The sequence below is a fragment of the Amblyomma maculatum genome, chromosome 6, assembly GCF_055883805.1.
Source record: "Amblyomma maculatum isolate TAMU_Amacu chromosome 6, ASM5588380v1, whole genome shotgun sequence".
NCBI classification, from domain to species: domain Eukaryota; kingdom Metazoa; phylum Arthropoda; class Arachnida; order Ixodida; family Ixodidae; genus Amblyomma; species Amblyomma maculatum.
In genome coordinates, this window is record NC_139349.1 from 164,344,178 (window position 1) to 164,371,864 (window position 27,687).

At 44.9% G+C, this 27,687-nt stretch overlaps 1 protein-coding gene across 1 annotated transcript in view; it reads right to left on the reverse strand.

Annotated features, from left to right (window-relative positions):
* Positions 1–27,687, reverse strand: part of LOC146187335 (cell adhesion molecule Dscam1-like) — a 668,136-nt gene that overhangs the window by 291,885 nt on the left and 348,564 nt on the right. Inside the window, exons 24-36 of the mRNA XM_084607643.1 lie at positions 23,974–24,235; positions 22,851–22,997; positions 22,352–22,504; positions 20,924–21,057; positions 20,685–20,838; positions 19,847–19,961; positions 18,091–18,245; positions 17,895–17,993; positions 16,339–16,527; positions 14,772–14,968; positions 8,194–8,317; positions 2,847–3,119; positions 145–400 (exon numbers count right to left, since the gene is read on the reverse strand). Of these exons, the coding sequence (XP_084463769.1) occupies positions 145–400; positions 2,847–3,119; positions 8,194–8,317; positions 14,772–14,968; positions 16,339–16,527; positions 17,895–17,993; positions 18,091–18,245; positions 19,847–19,961; positions 20,685–20,838; positions 20,924–21,057; positions 22,352–22,504; positions 22,851–22,997; positions 23,974–24,235 (2,258 nt within the window). The remainder of the gene's footprint in view (positions 1–144; positions 401–2,846; positions 3,120–8,193; positions 8,318–14,771; positions 14,969–16,338; positions 16,528–17,894; positions 17,994–18,090; positions 18,246–19,846; positions 19,962–20,684; positions 20,839–20,923; positions 21,058–22,351; positions 22,505–22,850; positions 22,998–23,973; positions 24,236–27,687) is intronic.

Sequence of the window (27,687 nt, forward strand, 5' to 3'; positions counted from 1 at the left end):
CTGCACAAAACGTACTCTAGTTTCTAACTTCGAAACGCGTGGGTGAATTGTTCGGACTTTCTCGTTACTGGCCGCATTACACCGCTAGAATATCCCTCAGTGGTTGTTAGTTCTGGCCGAAGAGCATCTGAGCAGCAGACGAACCTGGCAGCACTGGAGAGCTGCTCACGGCTTCTTCTCGCGGCGTCCTTGTTCTTCTTCTGCGGGAGCACTGGTGGCACCGATGAGCTGCCGCCTCCCGGCCGGTGGTGGGCGTCGCCGCCCCCAGCACCACCGCCCCCTCCGCCGCCGGCACCGGATCTCTCGGGCCTGTCACCGCCGCCGCGGTCGTTGCCGCCTGACGTCGAGATGGTCGTGGTCGTCGTGGCTGTCGCAAGGTCGCTGCTGCGTGACTCTGTCGCTGTGAGCAAACAATTCGAGGACACTTTGGCTACTAAAATGATGAAAGGCGAAAATTCTGCTACGAACTTTTACCGACTGCTCGGCATTAATTAGTATTTAATTAGTTACGCAACTGTCACTGATTAGTAATTATTAGTTAATAACTGAATAATTAGTAATTATTCAATTAGACAATAATTATTAGTCATTAATTTGGAAGTGGTTATTGAAAGCTATATGACCGTTTAAGGCGACATTATTTATTATATAATTAAATAATTAATTACTAGTCAATATTTATTATTAAATTATTTGTCATTAATCAGTAATTGCTTATTGCTCGCCACATGGCTGTATAAGGAGGAATTAATCATTAAGTAAATGATTATGCAACTGTCACTAATTAGGAATTATAAATTGATTTGTCATCAACTAGTATACGTATTTCGTGATTTAAATTACTTATAATTGATTACTTATGAAATATAAATTAAGTAACAATGAGTACAAAATAAATAAATCACTTACTAATTACCCAGTCACCAAGCATTGATTGGTACATGACCTTATAAGGCACGCATTCGCGCATACTGTAGTCGGGGGTGCGCGGCATTAAATAGTAATTCATTAGCTCAATACGCGACTGTCACTGTTTAGTAATTAGTAAGCAGTTAGTAATCAGCAAGAATTATTTAACAATCCGTGGTGAGTAATTTAGAAATCATTAATGATTTATTATTGCGCAACTACTACTAAAGAGTAATAATTAGTAATTAATCATAGATTAGTATATGGCTATATAAGGCATGCATTCACGCATACTGTGGCGGTGCTCTGTGATTGGTCGAGACCTCCACGACGTCATCTCGTCTCGACCAAACAGAGCCGCCACAAAAGCGTGACACTTTTGCTGACGACAACGATAAAGCTATAAAGGCTTTCGCCTTAATAAACGCGGCATGAAAACGCTGTTGTGCACAAGAAAAGACCTGCCCTTGCAGCGTCTAGCAGCGTAGGAGCAGTTACGAAATCATGCCTGATCTACGGCAGGGTGCCAACAGAGCTGCTGTCGCTCTCGCTAAAGAACTATGCGCTGCCAGCGCGCCTGAAATGTCGTTCTAACAGCCGCAGGCGCCATTATGAACAGAGGCATAGCTGTGGACGCCACGAAGTTTCAGTTTGTTATATTTATTGTTGCAGTTATCCATCATGTCAGATTCCCGCACGGCCTGCCTTAACTATCTTCGCGGACGCATCGGTGCCGTCAGCCGCCGAATCCTCGTCGCTAACCCTCCGAAAAGGATCAGTGCGATCTGGATTCCGGGACACCAGTCGATTTCCAATGAAGCTGCCCATTGCTTCATTCCAAGCTTCCTTCTCTGATTCCAAGAGAAGGAAAGCGCAGCAGGGGGCGCAGAAAGTTAGGTGGGCGGATCAGGTTAAGAAGTTCGCGGGGGTCAAGTGGATGCAGCTAGTCCAGAACCGGGTTAAGTGGAGAAATATGGGAGAAGCCTTCGCCTTGCAATGGGTATAGTGAGGCTGATGATGATGATGATGATGATGCCCATCGACACGCTCGCGCGCTCGTTCCCCGAGCCTTCCCTCTCCAGGATCACACGTATGCCTCTCCGATCCCCACATACACTGAACTGCTTGAACACTACAGGCTGTCTCACCGTACATTACCACCCCCTTCTCCCACCCTGTCTACTCAAGAAGCAGCAACTTACCACCGCCTGCAAAGTAATACATTTGTTACACCATCTCTCATAAACCTCTAGTACCCCTCCCTTTATTCCCCTGACTTCCCACATTGCGGTGAGCGGGCAACGCTCTACCACATGGTTTGGGCGTGTCAAGTTACCTCTTCTCTAAGCCCCCTCCCCCCCCCCCCCCCTGAGTGGAAGATTGGGAGGCCGCCCTGCAGGACCCCTTCCCGGAGCGCCAGCAATGGCTGGCTCGCCGCGCTGTTACTGCAGCCACGGCCTGGACTGAGCCCCCCCCCCCCCCCCCCCCAACCCCACTGGCTAAATAAAGATGTTTTGTCCTCCTCCTCCTCCAGGATAGGCTTACAAAAGGTGTGTTGCAGCAACAGGTATGTGAGTATACTACATTGGTCTCTGCTAAGGCTAATAAAGAAATATGGGAGACAAGCGCAAAACTGCAGTTTGTATAACACAGAGTAGAAACATATGCCGCCCCATCTGCATATAGGGCTAGAAAAGCAAACCTAAATATGGTCTTTGTATTTTAAGCATTGATATTTGACTAGCCAACTCAATTTTGTTACAACAAGTAAGTACATTTACTTTCAGATGTGGTGTCGAAGTGAAATTCTAAAAATGCAACCGCCGCACATCATAAACGCGCACGCTATGAAAACGACAGAAATCTGGAGAGGTGGCGCTGTAGCGTTCGAAAACTTCACTCAAAAACGATTGCCAAAGAAACATGGGGTCGCTCACGCTTTGGCTGCGACGGTGGCTGTTGCGAAGAGGTCGTCCGCGGCCGACCTGAGGATGGCGGCGGCTTGCGTTTTCCCTTGGCCCCGGAGCGCGCTGATGCCGTGGTTGACGAGGAGACTGCCCGTCCGTTGCGCCGGCGCTTGTAGAGCACCAGGCAGACGACTGCGACCAGACCGGCGAGCAGAACGACGCCCGAGGACGCCATAGAGACGAGTGTGGTCGTGTCCTCGAGGAACGCAGCCACCGCCGACTTGCCCGCGCCGCCTTTGTCGCCTGTTCCGGCTGTGCACGGCAGCGAACATAAATTCAGGAAATAAAAGCTCCCTTGTCGACAGTGCATAGCGCCAATCAGGACACACAATGTGCGCAATCGACAATCGCAAGCCTGTAGGAAAGACAGGCTTATGATTTATGACTTACACCTGCGGTTTATAGACTTAAACAAAAAGCACAAAAACCAACAGAACCATGCAGAAAAGTGGGGTTAAAATTCTACAGTTCAATCTTAACGTGAGACATTCTTGCTATTTTACAGCACTTATGTAACTTTGTAACCTTTGCTGTAGTCTGTAGTTCTGTACTACTTTTCTGTAGAAACTACACAAAATTCTGATGTTACTGCAGCAACTTCTGTTGTCACAGGCGTTTGATTTTGATCACGCACACGACAACTATCGGGTGAAATTAAAAACAAATAATTGAATTGTTTCAATGCACAAAATTACTAATTCCCACCATATTCTTGAAACATGAATATTCCATGCTACCGCAAATTTATGTTCAGCGCTCTTTTTGCTTTACGAGGACGGAGGGTTCTAAGCTCCGTGAGGTCAGAACGTTCATTATCCCAAAACGTCCTAATTTTGCAGTGGCGTGTGCGGCTCTGGGGGAGAGGAGCATAGCAGTGAGCAAAAAATTCCTCTCTTTTTAGGGAAGCGTGAGAGCAGGAGATGATTGAAGGTGCGGAAGGCGAGAGGGAAGCCAGGTTTGCTAATCCGAGCTGAAAGATGGGACAGTGGGCAGTGAATGCGCTTTGTCACGGGGTGATCGCTAAACGTAATCACGATACTTGCGAGAACGGCAAGGGCACGTTAGCAGCAGTGCCTCCTCAGTCCACGGAAACAATTATGGCTACGCATAGTCTGCGTAGCCATAATTCTGCGTAGCGAAATCAGGGGGTAGACGAGCCGTACGGGAAAGTGCTGGAAGATATATATAGTGGCTGCACAGCAACCATAGTTCTGCATAAAGAAAGCAGCCAAATTACCGTAAAGAAAGGTGTAATTAGGCAACGAGACACGATCTCCCCAGTGCTATTCACAGCTTGCTTAGAGGAAGTATTCAGAGACTTGGAATGGGAGCAGTTAGGGATAAGGGTAGATGGAGAATACCTCAGTAATCTGCGATTTGCTGATAACATTGCCTTGTTAAGCAACTCGGGGAATAAACTACAAATAATGATTGATGACCTAGACAGGAAAAATAGAAAGATAGGCTTGAAAATCAATATACAGAAGACTAAGGTAGTACTCAACAGCCTCGGGAAAGAACAGCAGTTTACATTAAGTAGCGAAGTACTGGAAGTAGTAGGCGAATATATCTACTTAGGACAGGTAGTAACCACAGATCCGCACCATGAAAAGAAAATAACAAGAAGAATAAGAGTGGAATGGAGCGCATTTGGCAAGCACTCGCAGATTATGATAAGCAGCTTACCGATATCGCTCAAGAGGAAAGTATACAACAGTTGCATCTTACCTGTACTCACCTAAGGGGCTGAAACGTGGAGGCTAACTAAGAGGGTTCTACTTAATTTGAGGACAACCCAGAGGGCTATGGAACGAAAAATGGTAAGGGTAACATTAAGATAGAGGAAGCGTGCAGAGTGGGTCAGAGAAATAACTCAAGTTACCGACATTCTAGCGGAAATTAAGAAGAAGAAATGGACATGGGCAGGACATGTAGTGCCCAGAGAGGATAACCGATGGTCGCTTAGGGTAACAAACTGGATTCCAAGGGAAGGAAAGCGTAGCAGGGCGCGGCAGAAAGTTAGGTGGGCGGATGAGATTAAGAAGTTCGCGGGGGTCAAGTGGATGCAGCTAGCACAGAACCGGGTTAATTCGAGAAATATGAGAGGCCTTCGCCCTGCAGTGGGTATAGTAAGGCTGGTGATGATGACGATAGTGTGCCACGGGAACAGCATAGATCATGTGTGAATATTTTATTAGCGTTTCGTCAGGCAGCGTAAATTATTAATGACTTATCATTGCCGACAGAAGGTTGTCAGCAGAGGTGTCACGCTTTGGTGAGCGAGAGTTAAATTAATAAACCTTGTCTTTACCGGGAATCGAACCTCCATCCCTTGGATCTCCAGCCGCGTGCTTTACCAACTGCGCCACGCCCGGATCGTGAAACGCTCTTCATAATTCTCCCTGTCTACAGTGTGGATGACAGCGGGATTTCTCGAGTGACAGATACTGCGCCTTTCGTTTCCTGTAAACTGTATTGACTGCCGTCGCGGAAACCCTCCTCCAAAAAACAAAACGCTGCACCAGTCCGATGAGCCCTGAAGGGAGGGGCCCCACGGTAGTACCTGAAGTTATGCCCTATGTGCACACAGTGTCACACAGTTTGAAGAACGAACGGCCAGGGTGCACAATAAAACACCAGCGTACTTTCACCTCCTGTGTGGAAGGAGTGGTATACGAGATACCCCTGACCTGTGGGAGGTCCTACATCGGGCTAACGGGCAGATGTATTAACAAACATCTTGGGGAACATGGCAAAAAAGTAGATAGCAATAAACATAAATATGCCAATTTGCTCAGGCATGTCAACGCGTGCAAGTGTGAGCCTCGACTAGAAGAGGCGAGGATTCTAGGCATGAGCAAGAACAGAGGCCAGGCTATTATTGGAAGCCTTTCATGTAAAGACAAAGGCAGTCTTGTGCGCCAGGGAAACGTCAGTGAATTTGTATGAAACGAAGAGGCGTCCGTGTGCTGTGCTATGTCAGCGCATGTTAAAGATCCCCAGGTGGTCGAAATTACTCCGTAGCCCTCCACTACGGCTCCTCTTTCTCTCTTCCTCCTTTCACTCCCACCTTCCTCCCTTCCCTTACGGCGCGGTTGCGGTGTCCACAGAAAACAAGTGAGACAGTTACCGCGCCTTTCCCTTCCTATAAATAAATCAGTTTAAAATAAATCAGTGAATTTGTATGCGGCTGAGTATGATTTTCTGTGCAAAGCTAGTGCGCGGTGATAAGCCACGGCTTTAGCAATGCACGTTTTGTTAAGTGGGCGTAGCTTGATGCTATAAATGCATGTGCCTGTATTCTGAAATAAACAGTTGGAAGTTGGCGTCTGTCCGTTGTCCCCTTCTCTCTCTCTTTTGTATGTGTGAATTGTTTGCGCCAGTGTTTTTTCCCCGTTTTTAAAAGGTGTTAGACCAACTAGCCCGGCAGCATGCTTTATTGAATTATAGAACGCCGGCGAACTTTGATGCGTTCAATGAAATGCTGCTTGTGTTCGACAAGAGGCGTGCGATGTACCGTCACGACAGGTCATGACGTCATCAGGCGATTCATGCATATACGAAGCTGACCCCGTCGGGCGTTCTATGCAGGTGTCCGTGCGGCGTCTTTCATTCGGCGCTTCCTCGAACGCCGCACCACAGAACAAACAGAAGCAGTCTCAGATGTCTAGGAGCCGTTAGTACAGCAGGCATCAGCGCCGTTTGAAACTAATTTACAGGATAGAAAAGGCGCTGTATCTATAACAATTATCCGCGGACACATGTACCACGCCGTAAAGGAAGGGAGGAAGGTGGAAGTGAAAGATAAGGGTGCCGTAGTGGAGGGCTACGATCCACCGCGCTATAATGGCTTTCTCTTCATCGTACTTTAGTAGTTCAAAGTGCCCACTAGAATTTTTTGATTGAAAGATACTTCTTAATACATATGAATTAAGAAAATAATTCACAAAGAAGCGTGTATTTGAATTACGAAGGGAAAGAAACACCGCTACTGAGACGGGACAGGAGAGCAAACACATGCGCGTTGTTGTTGTTGTGGCTGTAGGAAGAAGGAAAAGAAAATGCACGGGCCTGCTACTGGCTCTGTAGCTGAGCCACCTCCGCTGCCTCGTGCAGACAGAAGAGAAAATAGACAAGAAAGAAAAGGAAGAGGGAAAGAAAGACGCGCGCCGCAACAGCCGTCGTCCACCACCGAAGCAGTGGCAGGTGCAATGACGGCCTACAACAGATAAAAATTCGGTGGCAGGCTGGCCCCCGCCGCAAGCGGCGGTGACCTACCTGCCCCAGTCCCATCAGGGCTGTCCGTGGCGCGACAAACACAAGCGGATGTGTTTGTCTGCTCTACTGTCCCGTTTTAGTAGCGCTGTTTTTCTCCCGTCGTGATCATTTACCAACCAGCTTGTATTCCCCCTCTTCTGGATATTTGAATTCTTGCTTTATAGAAATGTTGAATATTTAGGGGTGAAATTCCTTCAGAGCCTTTGTGCGATGAGACCACGTTTTTTGTTTTTTGTGAGTGCGTGATTCTGTACACGCCATGCCGATCCAGTAAATAAAATACAAATGAACCGCACAAGACATAACCACATTTGTGTACCGCGTTGTCCATTCAAATTTTGTTAGGGCGCCTCTCCGTTAAAGTGATTCGAGATTGCTATCGCCATCTATGAACCGGCAACGGCACCAACCTTTTCATTCTTTCTTTCCTTCTTTCCCCTCACCCCTCTGACTATATAATACCCCTTGATCTGGAAATAAACTGTCGTTCTTTTGGCCTGGCTGCGCTGTCAGATGCATCACTCGGGAGCGGCGTTCCCATTGACTACGCCTTTCCAACAGTGGCGTTCCCATTGACTGCGCCCTTCCAACAGAGATCAACTAGCTCAGTGTAAAGGTTCGCTAAAGCGCCAAATGCCACAATCATTAACCGCTTACTTTTTATTGCGAAAGCAATACTACTATAGGTTTCTAGCCTTCAGCATAGCGCGGCCGTAGTCACGTACGTCTTACCCACCTGACGCTGTGACTTCACACCCCACGTGACACACGGGCTGGCAGGAGCTGCCAATTTGGGTCTCTCGTTTCACGTGGGACGGTTATGTCAGAATCAGCCTGCTAGGACCCTGGCATTCACGTTACCCATATAGGCCACTAAGGCACGTTCATATGGGTTGGTTAAAGCGGGACTTTATATGTGGGGTGAGTAAGAAGAAAAAGAGCAGAAGAAGAACGATCGGTCACCCGCAGCTAATGCTTTCGCTCAATATTTGGTTCAGCAGCGTTGAACCCTTGCAATAATTTTTTTGAGTGCACTCACCTAGTGCGCTGGGCGTGACGAGGTCGTACTTGACCCTGGTGAGGCCGGCGGCGTTGGCAGCCATCAGGCGTATCACGAACCAGGTCTCCGACGGGAGGCCTCCTATTAACACGTCAGGAAGATCCTGCACGCGGCGCACGTAGCTACTTACGTAACTGACCACGCGTGTATGGAGGTTACATCTGTATGCTGCATCACGGTAGGCTATGGGGCGTGTAAGTTGCTAAATATGTCTAAAATAAATGCCTTCTGAAATGCCTATTTAACGCTACATTTCTTCAAGACATTTATTCTAGTGCTGATTGACCTCTTCAGGAGCACATCACTAGTACTAGGGAAGGCCTTCACGCCTTACTGCTAGGGTTTACAGTAATTAGTGTTGTTCGAAAAATAATAATGTGCATGCACGGAGCTCATTAGCCATTTCATGAAAATAAAAGAAAAGCCCACCGAGAGTACTCCTAGATTTTTTTTTTGTTCAACAGGGACGACGTGACGGGAGCAACTGCATAAACTACACACCCCGAAACTTTCGCAGGTTGTTGCGCTGTCAATAGCCGAACATATTCGCTAATGTTTTTTTATCTGAACTGTAAGCACTTCCTTGCATGATTCTTGCTGCTGTTTTTGCTAAAATTGAGAATAAAATTTTTTAGTTCATTAAAGGCAAGTAGGAAAGACCGACTGTGACTTCACGTATGCTCGACAGGAAAGCGAACACGATGCGCTGCTGCTTGCGAGTGATGTCAGGCGGTTCACAAAGTGCTGCTAATATGTCGGGGCTTTCTGTTTCTTTTTTTTTGCGAGTTTGAATGTTGCGCTTGCAGCACTGCTTTTATTTTTTTCTGCTAAATTGCTGAATTGAGCTGCGAATGACTACAAATATATTGCACGGACATGCTTGAAAATGCATGCAGAATATTTGGCATTGATGTGATGTGTGCGTACGAATTTTACGAATTCCGAATTTTTCTTTTTTTTTTTCCTGTAAAGCTCCTGAACTTGGCGCAAGAAAAGAATTAGTTTGGCGATTTCTATCTACCGCAAGAACTACTGCGGCAAACCCTTAAATCTCATTTCTGCATAAGCTCAGATATAAATGAAGAATACACAGATAAGATACAAAGAAAGCACATCACCGCAATTACCTTGGATGGCGATGATATACCAAGTTGTGTTTAGCATTTTTTAAGTCTTGAGTTGGGATATTTTGTAACATATGAAAATTCATTAGCATTTATTACATGTAATTTACACCGATAATTTTTAAGCGAAACGGTGTTTATGTCGACATCTGCAGTAAAAAAAAAATAACAATCTTGCAAAAAGAGGTCTAAAAAATTTGAAAAAAAAAAAAAAAAACACAGCGACCAGCGTCCAGCCATTGTCAGTTTCTGAAATCTGATTCTTTTCTATGGTGTTTTTAATTTTGATGTGCAAAATTTTCAGCCCAGTCCAGGTGGAATATTTGCTCAAACCATACATCAGAAAAAGATTGTGGTTCAAAATATGCTGAATACATGTGGTTTATCTAACGCATCAGCAATATTTTGCCACAAGTTATTAAAATTTACTAATATTTAGCAGAGTACAATACATATGTTGTGAATAAAATCTTAAAATATATAAAATAACGATCTAAAGACATTTTTCGTTTGTTGTTTTTCGATGTTTCAGAAAGAGCTTTTTTTTTGTCCGTGAAGCGCATATAGGTAAATTTTATATTAGTAAGATAGATTGCGTAGAGATTCAGCGTTAAGCGCTTATAATAATAACTATTGAAAAATCCTTAATGTTCAAAAATTATTGGGAATATTGAAGGTTTACCTTTAAAGTCAAACCATGGCTTTTCGCGAGAATCACCCTTCGTGCAAGTGCACTCATCCCTCGCCGACATGCACTGGCGCTCCTCTTCCAAGCATCGTAGTTATACACTGAGGTTTTTTTTTTTTTTTTTTTTTTTTCAGAATGCGGCTGTTTCACGTTTTGCTGCGTGGCTGCGAGATAACGCTTCCAACCGCACCAACATTAATTTGAGCTGCTTTTTTCGCATCGCCCGCAGTTCCGTTATATTTTGCACGCTTTCGAGATGGCGGTTACTGTCTTAATTATTGCCTCTTCACTACATACTCGGTATCATACAGTCGTAAGATAAAGCATTGTGTGAAAGGCCACCGGACATAGATATGCAGCCCTGTTTTAACAAAGTCCTACACATGTGCGTGAGTGGTCTAGCAAAAAGAGAGGGTGCAAAATCAATTGGGAGAAGAGCATTGGTTGTTATCATGGTGAATGAGATAATATACCGGCAGTGTTCGCTAATATGCGGTGGACGACAAATACATCGAAGTTCTTGGGCGTACCATTCGAGCATAAGAGCAGCAGAGGGCTGTGGAACGACACAACGCAAAATACTAAGCAAAAAGCGGATGGGTGGAAAGTGGGGATGGGTGGATGGATGGAAGGAGCGACCTCTCAGTGTTCGCACGTGCAAGTGTCTGCAATTTGCTTTTGATTACCAAAATCTGGTATTTGATGCAATTTGTATGCATCTCCCGCTTGACTGTGCAGAAATGGCACACAGTATTTGTCGTTTTTATTTGGAGAGATCAAATTGAGAGCGACCTAACCGCACCACTTTGTTTCTTCCCATAAAAAGGGGTGGCCTTGGTATTTCGAACTTGTTTCTGCGACAAAGTTGTATCAAGATTTCTTTTTTGTCGCGATCAAACAGACTCTTTGTTACGCACAATTATGCAGATGTGCTTAGGTAACGTGATACCGGAATTAGATGTCCCTAGTTATCCGGCCAGAAATCGAGCTGTCACTGGAGTTTTAAGGGAAGTTGTTTTTGCCTTACAAATTTTGCGTGCCCATTTTTCGATGGAGTATCTTAGTATTGTACTCGGGAAAAAAATTGCATAAGGTCTTGTTCAACCTGTTTGTACGCGTACCTCTATAACAATCCATATATTGTGGAGGCCGAGGACAAGATGTCCTAAAGAGAGTTAGAAAGATACCGGTTAAATCGGCCGTCAACTCGTTTTTCTTCAAGCTTCACTCTGATATCCTTCCCACAAAAATGTGGCTTAATGATAAAGGTATATTTGTACCTTGGACCCTCAATTGCAAAACCTGTAAAAAAAACCAGAGACCATCGATCACGTTATTATAGAGCGCTGGGATCCCGTTTTTCACTGGGATATATTACAAAGAACGTTAAAAAAGAACTACCCATTAATCATTACGTATCCTGCTTCTACCCGTACAAAGGGGCGAGGTCCCATTCAACATAATTATGGTAGTGGGCTTCCACAGCATTTGGAAAACGCCGATTGCATTTGGACACCCACTAGAAAATGTACGATTGGTCATGGACAACTTCATTGAAAATGTAACATTTCTTAAAGCTGTTGTCCGTAGTCAGCCTGAACAGCTTCGGATTGATCAAAATGAAAACATTTTAATACATCGCTTAAGCCAAAGGTTGCCTAGTGATTTTTATTACTGTATGTACTTTGTAGACCTGCAATAAAGAAAAAATTAGAAAAAAAATACCTGAGTGGTCTAATAGTACAGGGCCCCATTTTTGATCAAAGGATCTTCGATTCGATTCCCCTTCTCCATCCTTCCTGAGTTTTCTTTTCAGCGCAATTGATTTAATTCCCTATTCAGCCGTTCCACAAATGGCGCCAACAACATTTTTCAGCCAATCTTGATTTCCTTCTGCGTTGAAGGAGACGGGCACTGACGGCTAAGGGGACAACGGTTTGCAACATGCGTGCTTCCTTTCCTTTTTTTTTTATTTTTTTTTATTGTCCTAACGTGACTGCACTCCGATGGGACACAACTGCACATGCTCGCTGTTCATCAAATTGGCAGAGTGTGCATTCCATCACGGCGACAAAGCTTAATAAACGCCGAGCGGCCCACGAGGGAGTTCTGTTGAAGCGCTGCTGCTGGCTACGGTGGGTACGGCGGCACGACGCAGTCACCGAGGCATTCCTAGACTGCCCTTGGGAAACGCCGTTCAACTGCGCCCTGCAGAGAGAGTGCATACGGCATCCGGCGGAAAGGCTGCGTTTGCTGCAGCAATGGGTACTTTCAATTTTCACGACCGGGCAGTCGCGGGCTACTTGCTGACAGGTGTCCGGTGTTCGATTTTCCTCCGGCAGCCCAGAAGTTCCACCCACCAGTACAACTCCTGGGACGGCGGCCAAATTGACTCCTACCGCATTCTGAGTATTTCTCATGTTCCTGCATATGATATCGCGCACTACACAATGACACAATATCTCGAAGCGGCCGTAAAACGTTTTAATTGTGCATCTTCGTTTTCTTGTCTTGAATTTCACTACACACAGAAGCGTCCAGATTCCTTATAACGAACTGTTTGTTCGTGCTGTACAGTTCTTCACTCGTTTCGCGATCTTTTCAGCGCGCAGTCGCAAGCGAATCTCTTTGTGCTGCAGCAGCTAACACTTGATGTAAACGCTTTTGCAAATGCTTTCAAACCCAGCCCAGCTCAGTGAGCTGGGCCCTCGGAATAACTTCGCGAGCAGCTATAGCAAGCAAACCTTGCCAAACTGAGCTCTGTAAAACGCTTCACATTCAGGCATGTCTCGCTCCGCTCGCGAAAAGTACAAATTGATTCACGCCTCTATTATTCATATTTAGTCTCACGTACGCCAAAAGATAAACATGCATCAGGCGCCACTACGAAAGAACTTAGTCGCGGTGGCTGATGGTTGGCATCATCTGCTAAGAGCAAACGATGGAGGGAGCTTGCAAGTTCATGGGACCATAACGTTACTTCCTGTCAGAGCGGAAACCGAGATCTGCCAGCAACTATTTTGGTAATAGAAAAATGAATGTACCCACTGTAATTGTGCGACATAGAATTTTAATTAGGAAATGTCACCCTAAGTGGACAGTTGCGATCTACCTAGCAATGTAAAACGAATTCTTATGCGTTTTGCTAGGCTCCTTTCTTGTGGTTGTGTCGCGCCTTGGAGCGTGTCTGTTTTACTGAAACAGATTGGCGTATTTATCTCACGCTTGTGGCGTTTTACCTACTGAGTGGCGTCATGGCTGTGAACCCAGTGCAAGCAGTTAAACAAAAGAGAATAATTTTAATTTTCATAAAAAGAACAAAATAATGAACTGTCAAAAATTGAGCGCTATCTCAATTTTCTATCCTATCCACCACCTAAATCATGCATTTTAAGCAAACGTCTTGTGGCATACCTCCATCGTTCATAAAGTGCAGGGTAGTGAAGTGTTAAATTTCTCTATTTGCATTTTATCTCTCCCTTTTTGTCAGCGCAAGAATGTCTAGTTCTTCACAAACTATGTTTCTAAAACCACAGTGCACGTAATCATGAGAGTCTGTCGCGATCAAGAATTTTTTGTGCAATGAAATATTGTTTCTGAAGAAGCGTAATTGCAGGATCTTTCCTTCCACTCATTGATTAGGGAGATCTGAGACGTTCAAAGAACTTGGATTGCATCATCTTATATGATATCACTCAGCTGAGGCACATCTTTTATTTATATCGCTACAGAAAGCAGCGGAGACAGCACTTGGCGAAAAAAGAAGCAGTCGGTCGATGAGCGGCGTCTGGGACCGACGATGCATGCAGCATCACGTAACTGTATTTTTTTTTTGAATGTCAAGAAGAACCGAACGTACACTATGTATGGAACATCTATTCCAGCATTTATTTTAAATATTTGCCATTGCAGACACTCAGACGTACTGTTTCGTGCTTAGTTTAATTCAAGTCATGCTTGCTCTGCATGACCCCTGATTTAGCCTTGCTTTGTACTAGCCACTTGTTCTTCGCCGACTGTGCTAATTTGCACTACTTCTTTGCCGACGCACATTTCGTCTTTATAAACTTCGATTGATGAATGGCGAGAAACATGCTGCTACTGTAGCTAAATAGGCGCGTTTATCTCTTGAACACTATCAGCACAGCCAGTTAACGAAAATCTGGCCTCTGAGTATGGTCATAAAAATATTGTACCTGTAAAGACACGCACAAAACTGGCCATGGTAGCTGAGTGGCCAGGGCGCTAGACTAATGAACGCAAAGAAGCGGGATCGAATCGATCAAATGCCGGCCTCTGCGGCCGTTTTTCGATGGAGGGGAAAAGCAAGGCGCCTGTGTGCTGTGCGATGTCCCTGAACGTTAACGAACCCCAGGTGGTAGAAATTTCCAGTGTCGTCTACTACGGCGTCTCTCATAGTCTAAGTAGCTTCGGGACGTTAGACCCTGCAAACCAAAGAAGACAAATATGATGCCAGTTGTTTTTACAGTGTGGTTAATGACAACAGTTTTAATTATTATTTTACATGAAATGAACGGACATGTGGATGGTATTTCACTGCTGTCTAGTACTGGGTAAACATAATGCCTCGAGCACCATGCACGCCTCTTAATTCTCACTGCCTAGGCAGCCTTCCATCGCTCTAGTCTCTACAGCTGGAGCGCATCTTTCTCAAGCTCACAGACGATCCAACCGGGTTTAAGCCGTGCATCCAAACACGACGCATCCTGTGCGGCACTATATACCTGAGGCAGCACTCCCGCAGCGGGGCTGGTGTGGTTCCAGTGGGCGGTCCACTCCTGCTGAAGTCCGTGCAGCGGCCGGTGCTCGATGCTGAGCCGCGTCAGTGGGCAGCCACCAGAGCGCCATGCCGACGGCATCACTTGCACGTGCGAGCCATTCAGGGCGCGCACTATGTCCTCTTTGTTCGGTGCCACAGGAGCTGTAAGGATGGACGCCGCGTGCCATTAAGAGCATGCTCCGAATATGTTCCTCCCTCTAAGTAGCTGCGTGCTCTATACTCAGCTGACAGAAAGGAAGCGAAAGCACTCTCTGTCTTCTATTGTTTGCATGCATAAGCTCATACGTAGCGCCTGCGCATAATCATGGCTAGAGGACACTACGTAGTATGTTCATAAGAGTAAGTTGGCCATGCATAAAAATACGTTGCCGGCTACTTTGTTCTCGAGCTTTGTCTGCTGCGAAGCGGCCTCAATATACTTTCTTTAGAGCTTTTCCTGTTCAATTAGAAAGTATAGACGGACGCCTGTTCGTCATTGACATCCTAAAAGGGGACTCTGATACAACGAAGCTGGGCGGAGGAGGGCCGCTGGTGAGGAAGGCGCCCTCCCAACACGGCGTGAACACTGAACGACATAGTGCACACGGCCCGGAGTCTTGCACCTCGCGTTAACACCCAAAAACAAACGAACTAAATTTTCCGAGCTAAAGCATTCTTGCGGTCATGTAGCCATCCAGCGAACGTGGAGATGGCCAGAACGTAGTAGCTGCTTTCAGGACGGCAAACAGCGTGGGCCATAAAATACAGAAGGGCACCAGTTGCGAACCACAAGGAGATATATCTTTGATCACGTGCAGTAATTCAGGTGTGACATTCGTTAAATATTCGTTTGTTTTGAATGCTCATGATGGCCTCACATCTCTTTAAGAAAATAAGAACAGTTGAACGCTTTCTGTTCAGCCTTAAGCAGATTTCCGTTAGCGCGTCTTGGTTGAGCTCGCTTGAAAAACATTAGTGAAATATTCCCGGAATTGTGGACGGCAAACATTCAGTGTAAGGCAGCACGGATTCCAAGCACTGCCATTTACTTGTGGTGATTAGAACCGGGTGGCTGCCCATGCTACAGAGTCAAAGCTACCTTCGTTTTGAATATGTTCCTTTTTTCTGACTTTGCATGACTCACTCTATTCCGGTCTAAAACGTTTTCCATTACAGACCTGCTCTCGAACCTTTTATATTTTGTCCATCTTAGAGGAAAAAAAGCAGCATGCCTAGATTTACTTCCGTTGTTGTGGCAATCGTGTCTCTAACAATTATGGCACCTAAAAGCGTAGTTACGTTTCATAATCAGACCGCGTAACTCGAGATTTAAGCGCTCTGAGAACTCAGGAGTGATTTCAACTGTGTTTACATGGCTATCTGTGTCTCTTTTTCGCTGGTTGGTCCTGTGGCCTAAAGCCTATCGAACACTGCATAAGCACGAGGAACAAGCAAGAACAACCTCAAAACTGAAATCCAAGCTTGTACGAGGGTGCGGACTGGCATGCCCCGTAAAGCGCTACGATACTAACGGCTTCCGAGCGTGCGCGTGGCGAGCAGATCGCTCTGCTCCCGGCGACCACTGGCCAGGAACGCGACCGCGTACAGCTGGTAGCGCGTGCCGCACTGCAGGCCGTCCAGGTGGTACGTATCGTTGTGGCGGCCCACCAGAGAGCGCTGCTGCCACTCGCCGCTCTCGGATTTGAGGTGCACCTCAAGCACTGCATACAAGGTAAGCGCATTATGTGGTGAGAAATGTCTCCCTTACTTTCTTTTATTGATTGCACTGTTTGAGTAGACGATCGGTGCAGTCTTAGAGAGCGTGATTAAAAATTGATGAGCCGGGAATTCAGTCGAAGTTTTTAACCTTTCCTTCTTCTGCCCGGCAATGGTTATATCTTTGCTATACCAGAGTGAGCCGGCCGAAATAATTGTGATAGATCTTTATTGCTTTAGGATGATCTTGTTAGCGGGGTCTAACGTCCCAAAACGACTCAGGCTATGAGAGACGCTGTAGGGGAGGACTCCGGAGATTTTCACCACCTAGGGTTCTTTAGCGTGCACTGACATGGCACAGCACACGGGTGCCTTGCTTTTCGCCTCCACCGAAAAGCGGCCACCGAGGCCGCAATTCAATCCCGCATCCTCGAGCACAGTAGTCGAGCACCCTACACACTCGGCCATGCCGGCGGTGCGCTTTGAAGAGAATATTGGGATTCCAAACATGTTGCATTCATACTATACCATATACACACATATCATATGCTGCAGAAACGAATTCCTGATTTACGAAATAAAATACCGATTCGAAATACATATTCAACACAACAATGCAAGCACTAATAGCAAACGGTTGCTTCCGGAATAAACGTCCACTTCCTACGTTTATACAAACAAATAAGGACATCACATCTACAGGCACATGTTGTGTTTAACAAATATTGTGACCCGCCATTGGAACCACTACCATTATAAAATGGTCGTCAAGAACTAAAGGTTAGGTTAAACTTCTAAATCAGTGCGAAAGCGCACAGGTAAAACTTGAATCCAAATATCAAAGCTAATTTCCACTATGGTGGACTTATCCTCTAGGGGGACACTGGGCGTTGAGGGAATTTACCGTGCTATATATCACTTGGCCATCGGTACACTGTTACTATGCTGAGTTTGGGAAAGAATGTCCTCAAGGTCAGGTGTCACACAAGATTCCTGATTGGGTTTGACCATATAAAGTGGCACTTCTACAGTGAGATCACTGTCGACCTAGCTGCAGCAGCAGATGCAAGTAAGAAATGAATCGGAGTAAAAGTGTGCCGCACTCCGCGGCCCCTCATCCCTGCTTAGGAATGTCGCTTTTACTATGCGTTCAAGATGCTCATTAAGAAGCTTTGCAGCTTTGCCTCTTTTCAGTTTTCCGATCGCTTTTTAGATGTACTTTTGTCTTGAAGGTGCGTTCAAGGTATCCATCGACACGCTCTTGCAAATGAATCTATGCTGAGACACAAGGCCCATGATTTCTGCTCTGCACTATTGGCACCGTGAGCGATTTCCTACTAAAAGGAGTTTAAGGTTGTATTCGCAAAAGTACCTTGCACAACTTGATCGTCGACGGCAGAGCCACTTGCCGTCAACTGAAGAGACGTGGCGGTCTGGCTGACCACCTTGAGCACGAACCCTTCCAGGTGAGCTGCACACATGATGAAATGAATGCCGCTGTTGTCGCTCCAGTACCGATTTATGTGTGCAAAAATGGAGGTTCCCCCCTATACGAGCCGCGTGCTCACCCCGCACGATGAGCGCGACGAGCCGCCGGTCGCTGGCGAGCCGGTTGCGCACGTGGCAGGAGTAGTTGCCGGCGCTGGCAGTATCCACGCGCCTTAGGCTGAGGCTGCCGTCGCTGCCCAGCTCGGTCCGGTTGGAGCGCGACACAGGCGCCTCACTGCGGGAAAACGTGCGCTGCTCTTGCCACAGAAGACCTGTTTAGATGCTTATGTTATTTCTGGTGTCAGGATAATGTGTTCATCTCACTCAAAAATGACGACACCTCTTGTGTTCGGGCCTGAAGTGTGAAGGGCGCTTAAGAGAAAGTTGGTGATAACATAGCGAGAGTACTAAGCGAAAGCTATTGGGAATTGATGCAGTTATGCAATCTGTACGAAAGACAAAGTCACTCCTGTTGAGGATTCTGCAGTCTCACGGGTAGTACGTACGTCTATCTGCAACCAACTAGTCAGGCATCATGAGTCACTATTATCAGACTGTAAACTTCCTTCTTTTTATATCTAACGCGGCATTTTTCACGTAACTCAGCAAAGAGATTTAGTATAGTATGGTTAGCGATCCACTACCGTGATCCTCTACCGCGTGCAGCCGGTGCGAACGTGCCGATTGGTCCCGACGCAGCAGGTCTATGTGCCTTCTTCCAGGGCCGAATTCCAACATGTGGCTTCATGTATCGGTGTCAAGGGGATCAGGGCATGCGCAGTGGAGCGCGCTGTGGCAGATCACGGTAATGAATCACGGAACGCGGTACACTAAAACTCTCTAATATACTCCTTGAGAGCAATGCGGGTCGTCCAGTTTTTAGGCGGAAATGTGAATGAACTGCCGCGCTTTTTGACGCGATAGTACTATCGTCGCAGGCACGCGCGGAAGCGCAGTGGCAGACATCACTAAGTGCCACCTCATGCCTTCTTAGGGATTGCGCTACTTGGCTTCGATGCGTAGCTGTGTTAGAAGTACTGGTCCTTTGAAGAGCGCGGCCACGCACTCTCGTATGGATCTTAAGAATGGGCGAACCGGAGCAGTGAATAAATAAAAAACAAGGCGTGTGATTTACAATCAACAAGACGCGTATGAGCGTGCTATGGGGTGAGGTAAACTTGCGAATTTCGTATCACGCAGCTAAGTAGAATGTGGACGCATAGGTTTAATTTGGTCGTGACATCATTTGGTCATCTCATTTTCAGCATCATGGCAGAGAAGTGTAGCTCCAGATTGCGATGAAGCAGCCATCCTCCCTTCAGGGCAGTTAGATTTGGGGGCATGTTTATATATATATATATATATATATATATATATATATATATATATATATATATATATATATATATATGATAAAGCGCTCATTGTTAGCAATAAGGTGGAATGTGACCCAGAGAGTTCAAATGCTCGTATTCAACTGCAGAAGTGTTGATAAAACTCAAGAAGAAAACTAATAAAGTGATGATTTTTAAAAGGTGGCACATCGGGCCAGTTGGTGCATGAAAGCCACATGAGTGGAGCTTAGAAGTTCAGAGTAAAACACGGATAACGAGGGCTACTTCCTCGTCTGTGTCTGTGGAAGTAGCGTTTGTCCTTGTCTGTGTCCTCCGTCTTCGTTCTCCCCAAGGCTTTCGAAATGTAAAAATATTATACCCACAATCGCCGAAGCTCGAAACAAGAGACATCTTTGCCGCCCCCGAAGTTTGAAGCTGTCAGAGATTTAAGCGCGGTTTTACGCTGTACGATAAATTAAGCTCTTGTGGCTGCAGATCCTACCCGTGCTTCCACTCCCAGTGCACAGGTGCTGTTCCCAGGAATCGACAGCTGAGATGCACATCCTCGGCCGGCGCCACCTGGACGACCTCGTCAAAGTCCACAATACGGGCAGGCACTGCGAGGAATCAAAGCTCAAGTTACTATGCTTTCTTAGGCCATGTCAAACCGTGTTGCTTGTGTGTCGCCGCTAATATAGACGTGTAATATATCCCATCCCACCAAATTCTGAAGAAAAGATAAGCAGCGATGGAAATTATTACTCCAGCCAACATTATTTCTGTAAAGGAATAGCAACCTATGCTGTTAAAAATGTTCATATGAGCCGATCACATGCTATTATGAAAATACGGAGTCTGATATATGATAAAAAAAGAAACAAATCCCCAGATTTTCCATATCTTCTTCTTATGAGCTTCATACCCAGTCAATTTAGTTGTCATATTACTTCCATATGGTCACACAGAGTCTGCTTATTTTCATATGTGCGGTTCAATAACCATTTTCCAATCCATACGTTCCACATGCTGTCCATATCACCATCTCCATTTATTGTTCTCTTAAAGCTCCCTTCAGAAACATTACATGAAAGAGGGGGTGGGGAGAGACAATGGTGTGAATACATAGTCATACACACGCAAGTATCCATATGTAGGGTATATCGAATTATGGGATTCATTAAATGCAAAGTTTCACTGTGAAGTGTTCACCACTACGTACTTCTCATCACGGTGAGCACTGCTCAGAGTGATCTATAGAGATAAAGATGATGCAGTCCTATATAATACAACGCCTGCACAGTGCACATTTGTCTAAGAGACAGTCATTCGTGGCAGCATACCTTGATCGCTAGTAGTCTGAGCAACAATCTTGCTGGGCGGACCCTCGCCAACTCGCGAAGACGCCGTGACCCAGACTTCCACCCTGGTGTTTCGAGGAACCAGGGTAAGGTTGTACTCCAGTTTGCTCGTAGGCACTAGTTTTACCGTCGCATTCTGGAAAGAGCAGCCCAGTAAGACGGCAGCGTTTCAGCGGCCAGAATTTCAGCAGTGAACTAAGCCGTAACCTCATTCGGCTGACCTGTTTGTCCAGTGTCTTGGCGTAAATGGAGTACATGGTAATAAGGCCGTTGCGGTGAACGGGTGGTTTCCACACCACCAGAAGCGAAGTAGCAGAAACTATCAGCACTTTGACGTCCTCAGGAGCATCCGGAACTGATACAGAAGACACACAAGAAGAACAGAATACTAGAAAGGTTAGCGCTAGTCCGGTAGTATACTTCGTATCCCTCTGTCACTTTGGATGTTTGAATGCCTGCGGGCGAATATGAGGAACGCACTCATTCTCAAACTGCCTTACTTTGATTTTATTGCTGAACGAAGTGCAGTAGTACTCAATGAAAATATGCTCTTCACCAAAAAAAGTATTATTCTAATATGCACAATAGCATACCTACCTATAAGGTACGTGACTGTGCACTCAGGCTATCTTGAAGCATGATTCAGCACAGCATAAATTGGATGCGTACGATGATGTTTTTCCGATAAAAATCATATTCTAGTACTACGTGCAAGTAAGTGTCGAGCAACACCACTATGGAAGCAGCTTGTGATGGAAGTTAAACCAGACTATTATAGTTTTAGGTAAAAAATTAGTTTCTTTGTCACACAACCCAAGTAAAATCTAGACATAATTCGTGAAAATTATGACAGAGCTAGTGCTCTTAGAAATATAGCGGTTATGAAATGATTAGTATCGAACTGCGCTAAATGAGGAGTAAAAAAACGTTACCGCACAACTCGTGTTTTTGATACTCTTCGTATTTACCTTTTTTCGGCGTGTAACTTTCAATATTTATTTTCGAGCACAACCAGGTGTTTCAGAAAATGAACTACTGACCATTAACGGTATACGGCTGTTTAAGAGAAGAAAAATGTTACAGGCAATGGGATTTATACTTCGGTAAGGGGCTCACTACTCAACTAATCCTAGAATTTTACCTTCCCAAGTAACACGGGTGAAAACCTGTGTTGTATTCAGCTGGAGTCTTCTTAGCTGATATCGGTGTCACCGAAAAAACAAACAAAACGGTTTTGGACTAAAGATCACGGATATTTGTATTCCTTATGGCAAGAGTACTGCCGCGTGAGGACAAGGAGCAACTTCAGTTGCTTTTCACTTATTCAATTTATTTTTTGAGTAGGATTATGCAGTATAGTCGACTTCAACAAATTTACATCCCCTAAACACTTGGTAGCTAAGAAAAAAGAAAACATGGTTCGTAGTTGACAAGATGCCCGTAATTTTAGCTTTACGTTTGCTGCTCAAGTTAGATTGAAAAACAAAGTACTCAAAAGGCGAAAGACAGAGAAGAGACGGGGCTCACACAACGACTCCAGTTTTTGCGTGCGCCTCGTCTCTTTTCTGTCCTTCGTTTTATGACTGGTTTATTTTCAAGAAGATGTACCACTTGACGCCAACTTCAATTCTCCAGGAGTGCCAGCTCACCGTCCTCCAGCGTTCGGCAGAATACCGGCTCACTCTCAGCGCCCAGGCCCCGCTGAGTGAAGGCGGCCACCTGTATGAAGTAGTTCGTGTACTTGCGCAGGTCCACAAGCGTCGTCTCCTGGCCTGTCACGGCTTTCTCCTCGCGGCCGCGCTCTGCGATAGGAAGAGGCCGCGCTCTCTTTAGGGAGGCTACCTTGTTGAAGATTTCCATAGGAGCCGATCACATCGAAATATGCAAGTATGAAGTTCATCTGACATGAACAATATGCGGAAATTCATGTTTTTTATATCTCCTGCATAGGATTTCCTTGAAATTACCATAAGATCATACAGTGTGCACAATTTTTATATGCGTAGATAAAATAATATATATCTTCTCACGCGCTACATGCTGTCCATAAAATCATATGAAAAACATGAAATCATGGAAATAATCATATGAAAATTTGACTGGGGAGGAGACGAGTGACGTGCGTATAGCGCATGAAGCAGCACTCACCCCTAGAGGCCGGCAGCTGAGCGTACCAGATCCGGTAACCCTGCAGGTAGCCGTGGATGGCACTCTTGGGCGGAGGCTGCCACGTCACCCGGATTGACTCCGAACTCAGTGGCGCGCACTGCACTTCTTGCGGGGCCTGGCTGGGAACTGAATGCCGAAATGGGTAATAACGCGATGCAATATGTGCTGGTCCGGTATTGCGCTGGCATACCACGTGCATTCCTGTTAATTCGCAGTTATTTTGAAATATATGCAAGGCTTAAAAGCACGATCTACAAAAAAAGCAAGATCACACAGCACGATGTGAACTAAAGGGCAGAAGGTGTGCATAAGGAAGAACACAACACTACTGAAGCCGAAGAAAACGAGGCATACATCACTGACTGCTGGCTTCCTTTGTAAAGACAAACGAAGCAGGGCCCAATCATTTCCTTAACTTTATTGCAGATTTAAACCAATTTCGCAATAATTAAGTAGTCCGATGAAGGGGCTCAAAGATATCTCGATCTCAACATAAAGTTTATCACAATTCGGCTGTTTTCAAGGCATGCCACACTGCCCGAGCGCCGTCAAGTGAATTAACGTTCACTTTTTGTCTCGGGTCCCTCATTTCTTTTTGAAATGAAAATAAACTTCAAACTTCAAACTTCAGTGCAGTCAAGTGGCGCACGAGATACTTTGGAAAACTAAGCAATATTTTAGGCAGTGCTGCGTTAATTTCGCCGCTCGTTAATTTACCTCATTATTTTTTTCTTGTACCAGTTTCGACAGCAGACGGTCAAATCTTGGGAAATTCAGCAAATAGAGGGTAACGGAGACATTAAGCTTCAAACTGCCACATAAATTTGAAATTGCGAATATCCCAAGTGCATTGATGCTGCCTACTGCTTGACACACTGCCGAATGAAGTCTACATTTGATAACTGTAATGCCATGAGAAGAAAAAAAGAGACCCTAACCAAACCACTAGCATCGTAGGGTAGCACATACCAAAGTGTTTTGTGTAACGAAAAGGTTACCGAAAGGAAGCTGGACACTTCTGATGCCCCACTTTTCAATGTTGGTGCGAATTTTTATGGGCAAGAAGCGACTGCTGCATTCCGAGAGGGGGTGTATAACTCACCATCGTCCAGCGTGGAGACGGCCACTTCGTCGGAGCGAGGCCCAGGTCCGGCGGCGTTGAACGCTTGCACGAGCACCACGTAGGGCGAGAACTTGCGCAGCGGGGACAAGAGAACCTCTGTGCGCACTGGCTCAGCCGACCCCGGTTGTTGCTGTTGGTCCAGCTGGAGCGTCTTGTATAGGTAGGGGTCGCCCGGTTGATCAAGGCGGTAGCCCACGTAGTAGCCTTTGAGCTCGCCATGCCACAGCTCACGCTCCGGGGGCTGTCACCCATCCAGCGACGAGGCCACGTGGAATGTCATCGAAAAATCAGTCTTACTCTCGGGAAGTGCTGCAAAGCTTTTTAATTACTGCATATCGATTACGGTCAACAGGGCAAATATGGAGTGAGGAATTACAGAAGAAAGTGTTAGTGGTTACAGGGTTTCAGTGCTAACATGAAACTGGCGAACATGTCCAGTTTCGATACAACACTCTACTGTTTAGAGCTAAGCTTATTTAGTATGTCAAATTGCTACAGAAAGCGAAAACAAGAACCCTTAGGTACAAAAAAAAAAGCAGCCCAAAAGCAGTCTGTGCATATTTCGTGAAGCAATTTTGCCCCCCCCCCCCCCCCCCTTCCCTGAAAGTAAGCAATGCGCAACAGTATATTTAAAATCAAGCAGTCTACCTAGCATTTTAAACCGGGCGCATTAACTCAAGAGAACCTCAGTGCTAAAAACATAAACAAAACACTCAGTTGTTAACGTCATTACGACAGCCTACGCGTGTAACGGTATCTACTTCCTTTTGGCTTGACTTGTTAATAACAAATATTGAAGCGAATGTGAAGCGTGCTGGTACCCTAGTTTCGGATGTGAGCGATCACTGTCCGGTTGCATGTCCTATCGGAAACAAAAATCAGAAACAAATGTCAGATGTGAACCGTAAGTAGTACAATGAATATCTGATGACCGTCTAGAATCATTCAAGTCTGAAGTGTGTGCATATGATTGGTCCTTCCTCTTCCGAATGACCGATCCGAACATCGCCTATATAGAATTCATGACAACATTTGAGTATGTGTACCGGAAACACTTTCCATTCAGGAGCACGAAAAAATCTAGGAATAGCAGGAAGCCTTGGGTAGCTCCCTTTCTTGTTCGTGAAATACGAGAAAAAAACAATCTTTATCATATCTTTCTAAATATTCGCCTAACTAGGGGTCTCAGTGCCTTTAAAAAAATTGGAAATAAATTAAATCGTGAGCTTAAGCAGGCTAAGACCGCATACTACAATACACCCTTCGCTGACGTGATGACCAAATGTCCAGATGCCATCTGGAAAGTGGTAAATGGTGTCTTAGCTCGGGGAAGAAACAGTTCCTCCTCTGTAAAATGGAATTTTCAGAACTGTGAATTTCATAAAAAAGAGATCGTTGATTATCTCCATAACCATTTTGCAAAAATTAGCTCACAAGGGCGAGTTCCTTCAGTGGTAAACGCAGCCGACGGATCGATAGACCACTCCCTCAATAGCTGTATTCTTGAGCCACCTGAGGAGCGTGAAGTATACGTAACTTTTAAGAACTTAAAAATAGCTAAGCCTTAGATATAAACGATATGCAAATTAAACCTGTCAAATATGTTCTGGAATCCATATTGCCCCAGTTCTTGCGCATATATTTGACTTAATCCTGGTGTCCGGTGTATTTCCAGATGAAATGAAGAAACTCAGGATCGCTGTACATTTCAAAGGCGGTAACGTGAATGAAGTCTAGAAATAGAGACCCAAATCAATCATACTTCTTTCCGCTAAAGGATTACATCTTAACTAGCCTGTCACATTTTTCGATACACGAAATACAATTACTGAGTGTCAGTTTGGTTTCAGGAAGGAAGGATCTACTGAAACAGCGTTATTAACAATCAAAGAAATAATACTGTGTAATTTGGAAAATACTATCTTCGCCTTGGGTCTCTATTGATTTCAGCAAGGCATTTTGCTGCCTTGATAATAGAATATTAGCTTCCAAGTTGTCCGCTTACGGTATCCGTGGTACACCTCTCTTTGCACGGCAGGAAACAATCGGTTTATGTACATAATCAACACTGGTCTTTCGTAACAATGTCAAGTGGCGTCACCCAAGGAAGCGTGTTAGGTCGACTACTGTTTACCTTTTACGTAAATGATATTGTTAACATAGACAACAATGCCACTTACACGCAGATGATAGCACTCTCCTACTGTCCGGTTTGGAGGCTAATGAACAAATTTAATAAAAATAATTTACTAGATAAACTACATAGTTGGTTCAATAAGAAAGCACTGAAGATTAATCCACAAAAAACCAAAGCAAAACTTTTGCGAGCCAAGAATAAACCGTCAACTTAACAAATCGCTTCATTAAGCAAATTGAGATATTCAGATACTAAGACAGCATAAAATTCTTGGTGTCATATTTTTTGAGTAACTTAGCTGTGGTCAGCATGTCACGAGTCTTTACAGCAAACTGTCATCTGTAACTGGAGCACTTACCCGATTCCGCGATTTGTTGCCAAGAAAAGTTCAATTACAAATACACAACGCGCTCTTCCTGTCTCACATAAGTTAGTGTAGCCTAGTAGAGGCGACTACTACGAAAGTTATCACCAAACTACATTGCCTGCGGAAAAGGATTGCTAGAAACGTGGCATGTATAGATTAGTTTTATTTAACACAGACTGCATTAAAAAAGTACAACATTATAAAACTTCACTACGGGTATCATTTTCAAATCTTACGCTCATTTTATTTCCCCCCCCCCCGACGACTTCAACAAATTTCTAACAGCCATTGCACGTTCACTATCAAACCAGGACCACGCAGTACTTAATCAACCGGATCATGTTTTATTCTAAGGTACCACAGCAATTATAAATTTCAGATATTGCAGTACAATTTGCCATATATCCTAAGTAAATATACCAAATGGCACAAATGCCCACATTAAGTGATGTCCGATCTCTTTTCCTTAGCATGGAGCAGGCTTTTGTATTGTTATGCGTGGCTTCGTAGCTACCTTTTGTATATTGATGAGAATTGTGCTCCGGATAATTTACACCATTTTATAGTTGTCATATACGTTGTAAATTTTCTCATACATTGTAAATATTTTCAACTGTCAAACTGTTGGTCGTTGTGATTATTTCTGTATGCAGTGTTATACCATTTCATTTCTTTTTTACTGTTGTTTGTACTCTTTACTTCGATTATTGCTCTCAAATGCCATTTTTTTTGCTTCTGCTTTGCTGTTGGCTATTAGTTGTTGTACCGCCATCTGCCAAGCGATAGGGTTCCACGGCTTCATCAAGCTGTCATAACAGCTTTTAGCCTTGGGACCCATCTATGATGTTTTCTGGGCAAAAAGAAATTAAATGAAACTCAGTTGATGAAATGTAGCAAATGAACGAACTTTTTATGCGCTTTATTTTTTTAAATAATATTTTGGGGATTCGCACTGCCGCTCTTTCTGAAATTTCATGTTCACACTCATGTTCCTATTTTTTTTTTATTTTGAGCACTAGATTGAAATGGATTTTGGCGCTCACGTATTCGGTGTTTATAGCCTTTATGTTTGCCTGCTTTCTTTTGTAAAATGACGTGGCTTGTCTATTCAATAAGCCACGTCGCTACTTGCCTTAGGTATAGGCAGCGATGCCATCATTACGCATCTAGCTTTTCGGCGCTTCGTCCT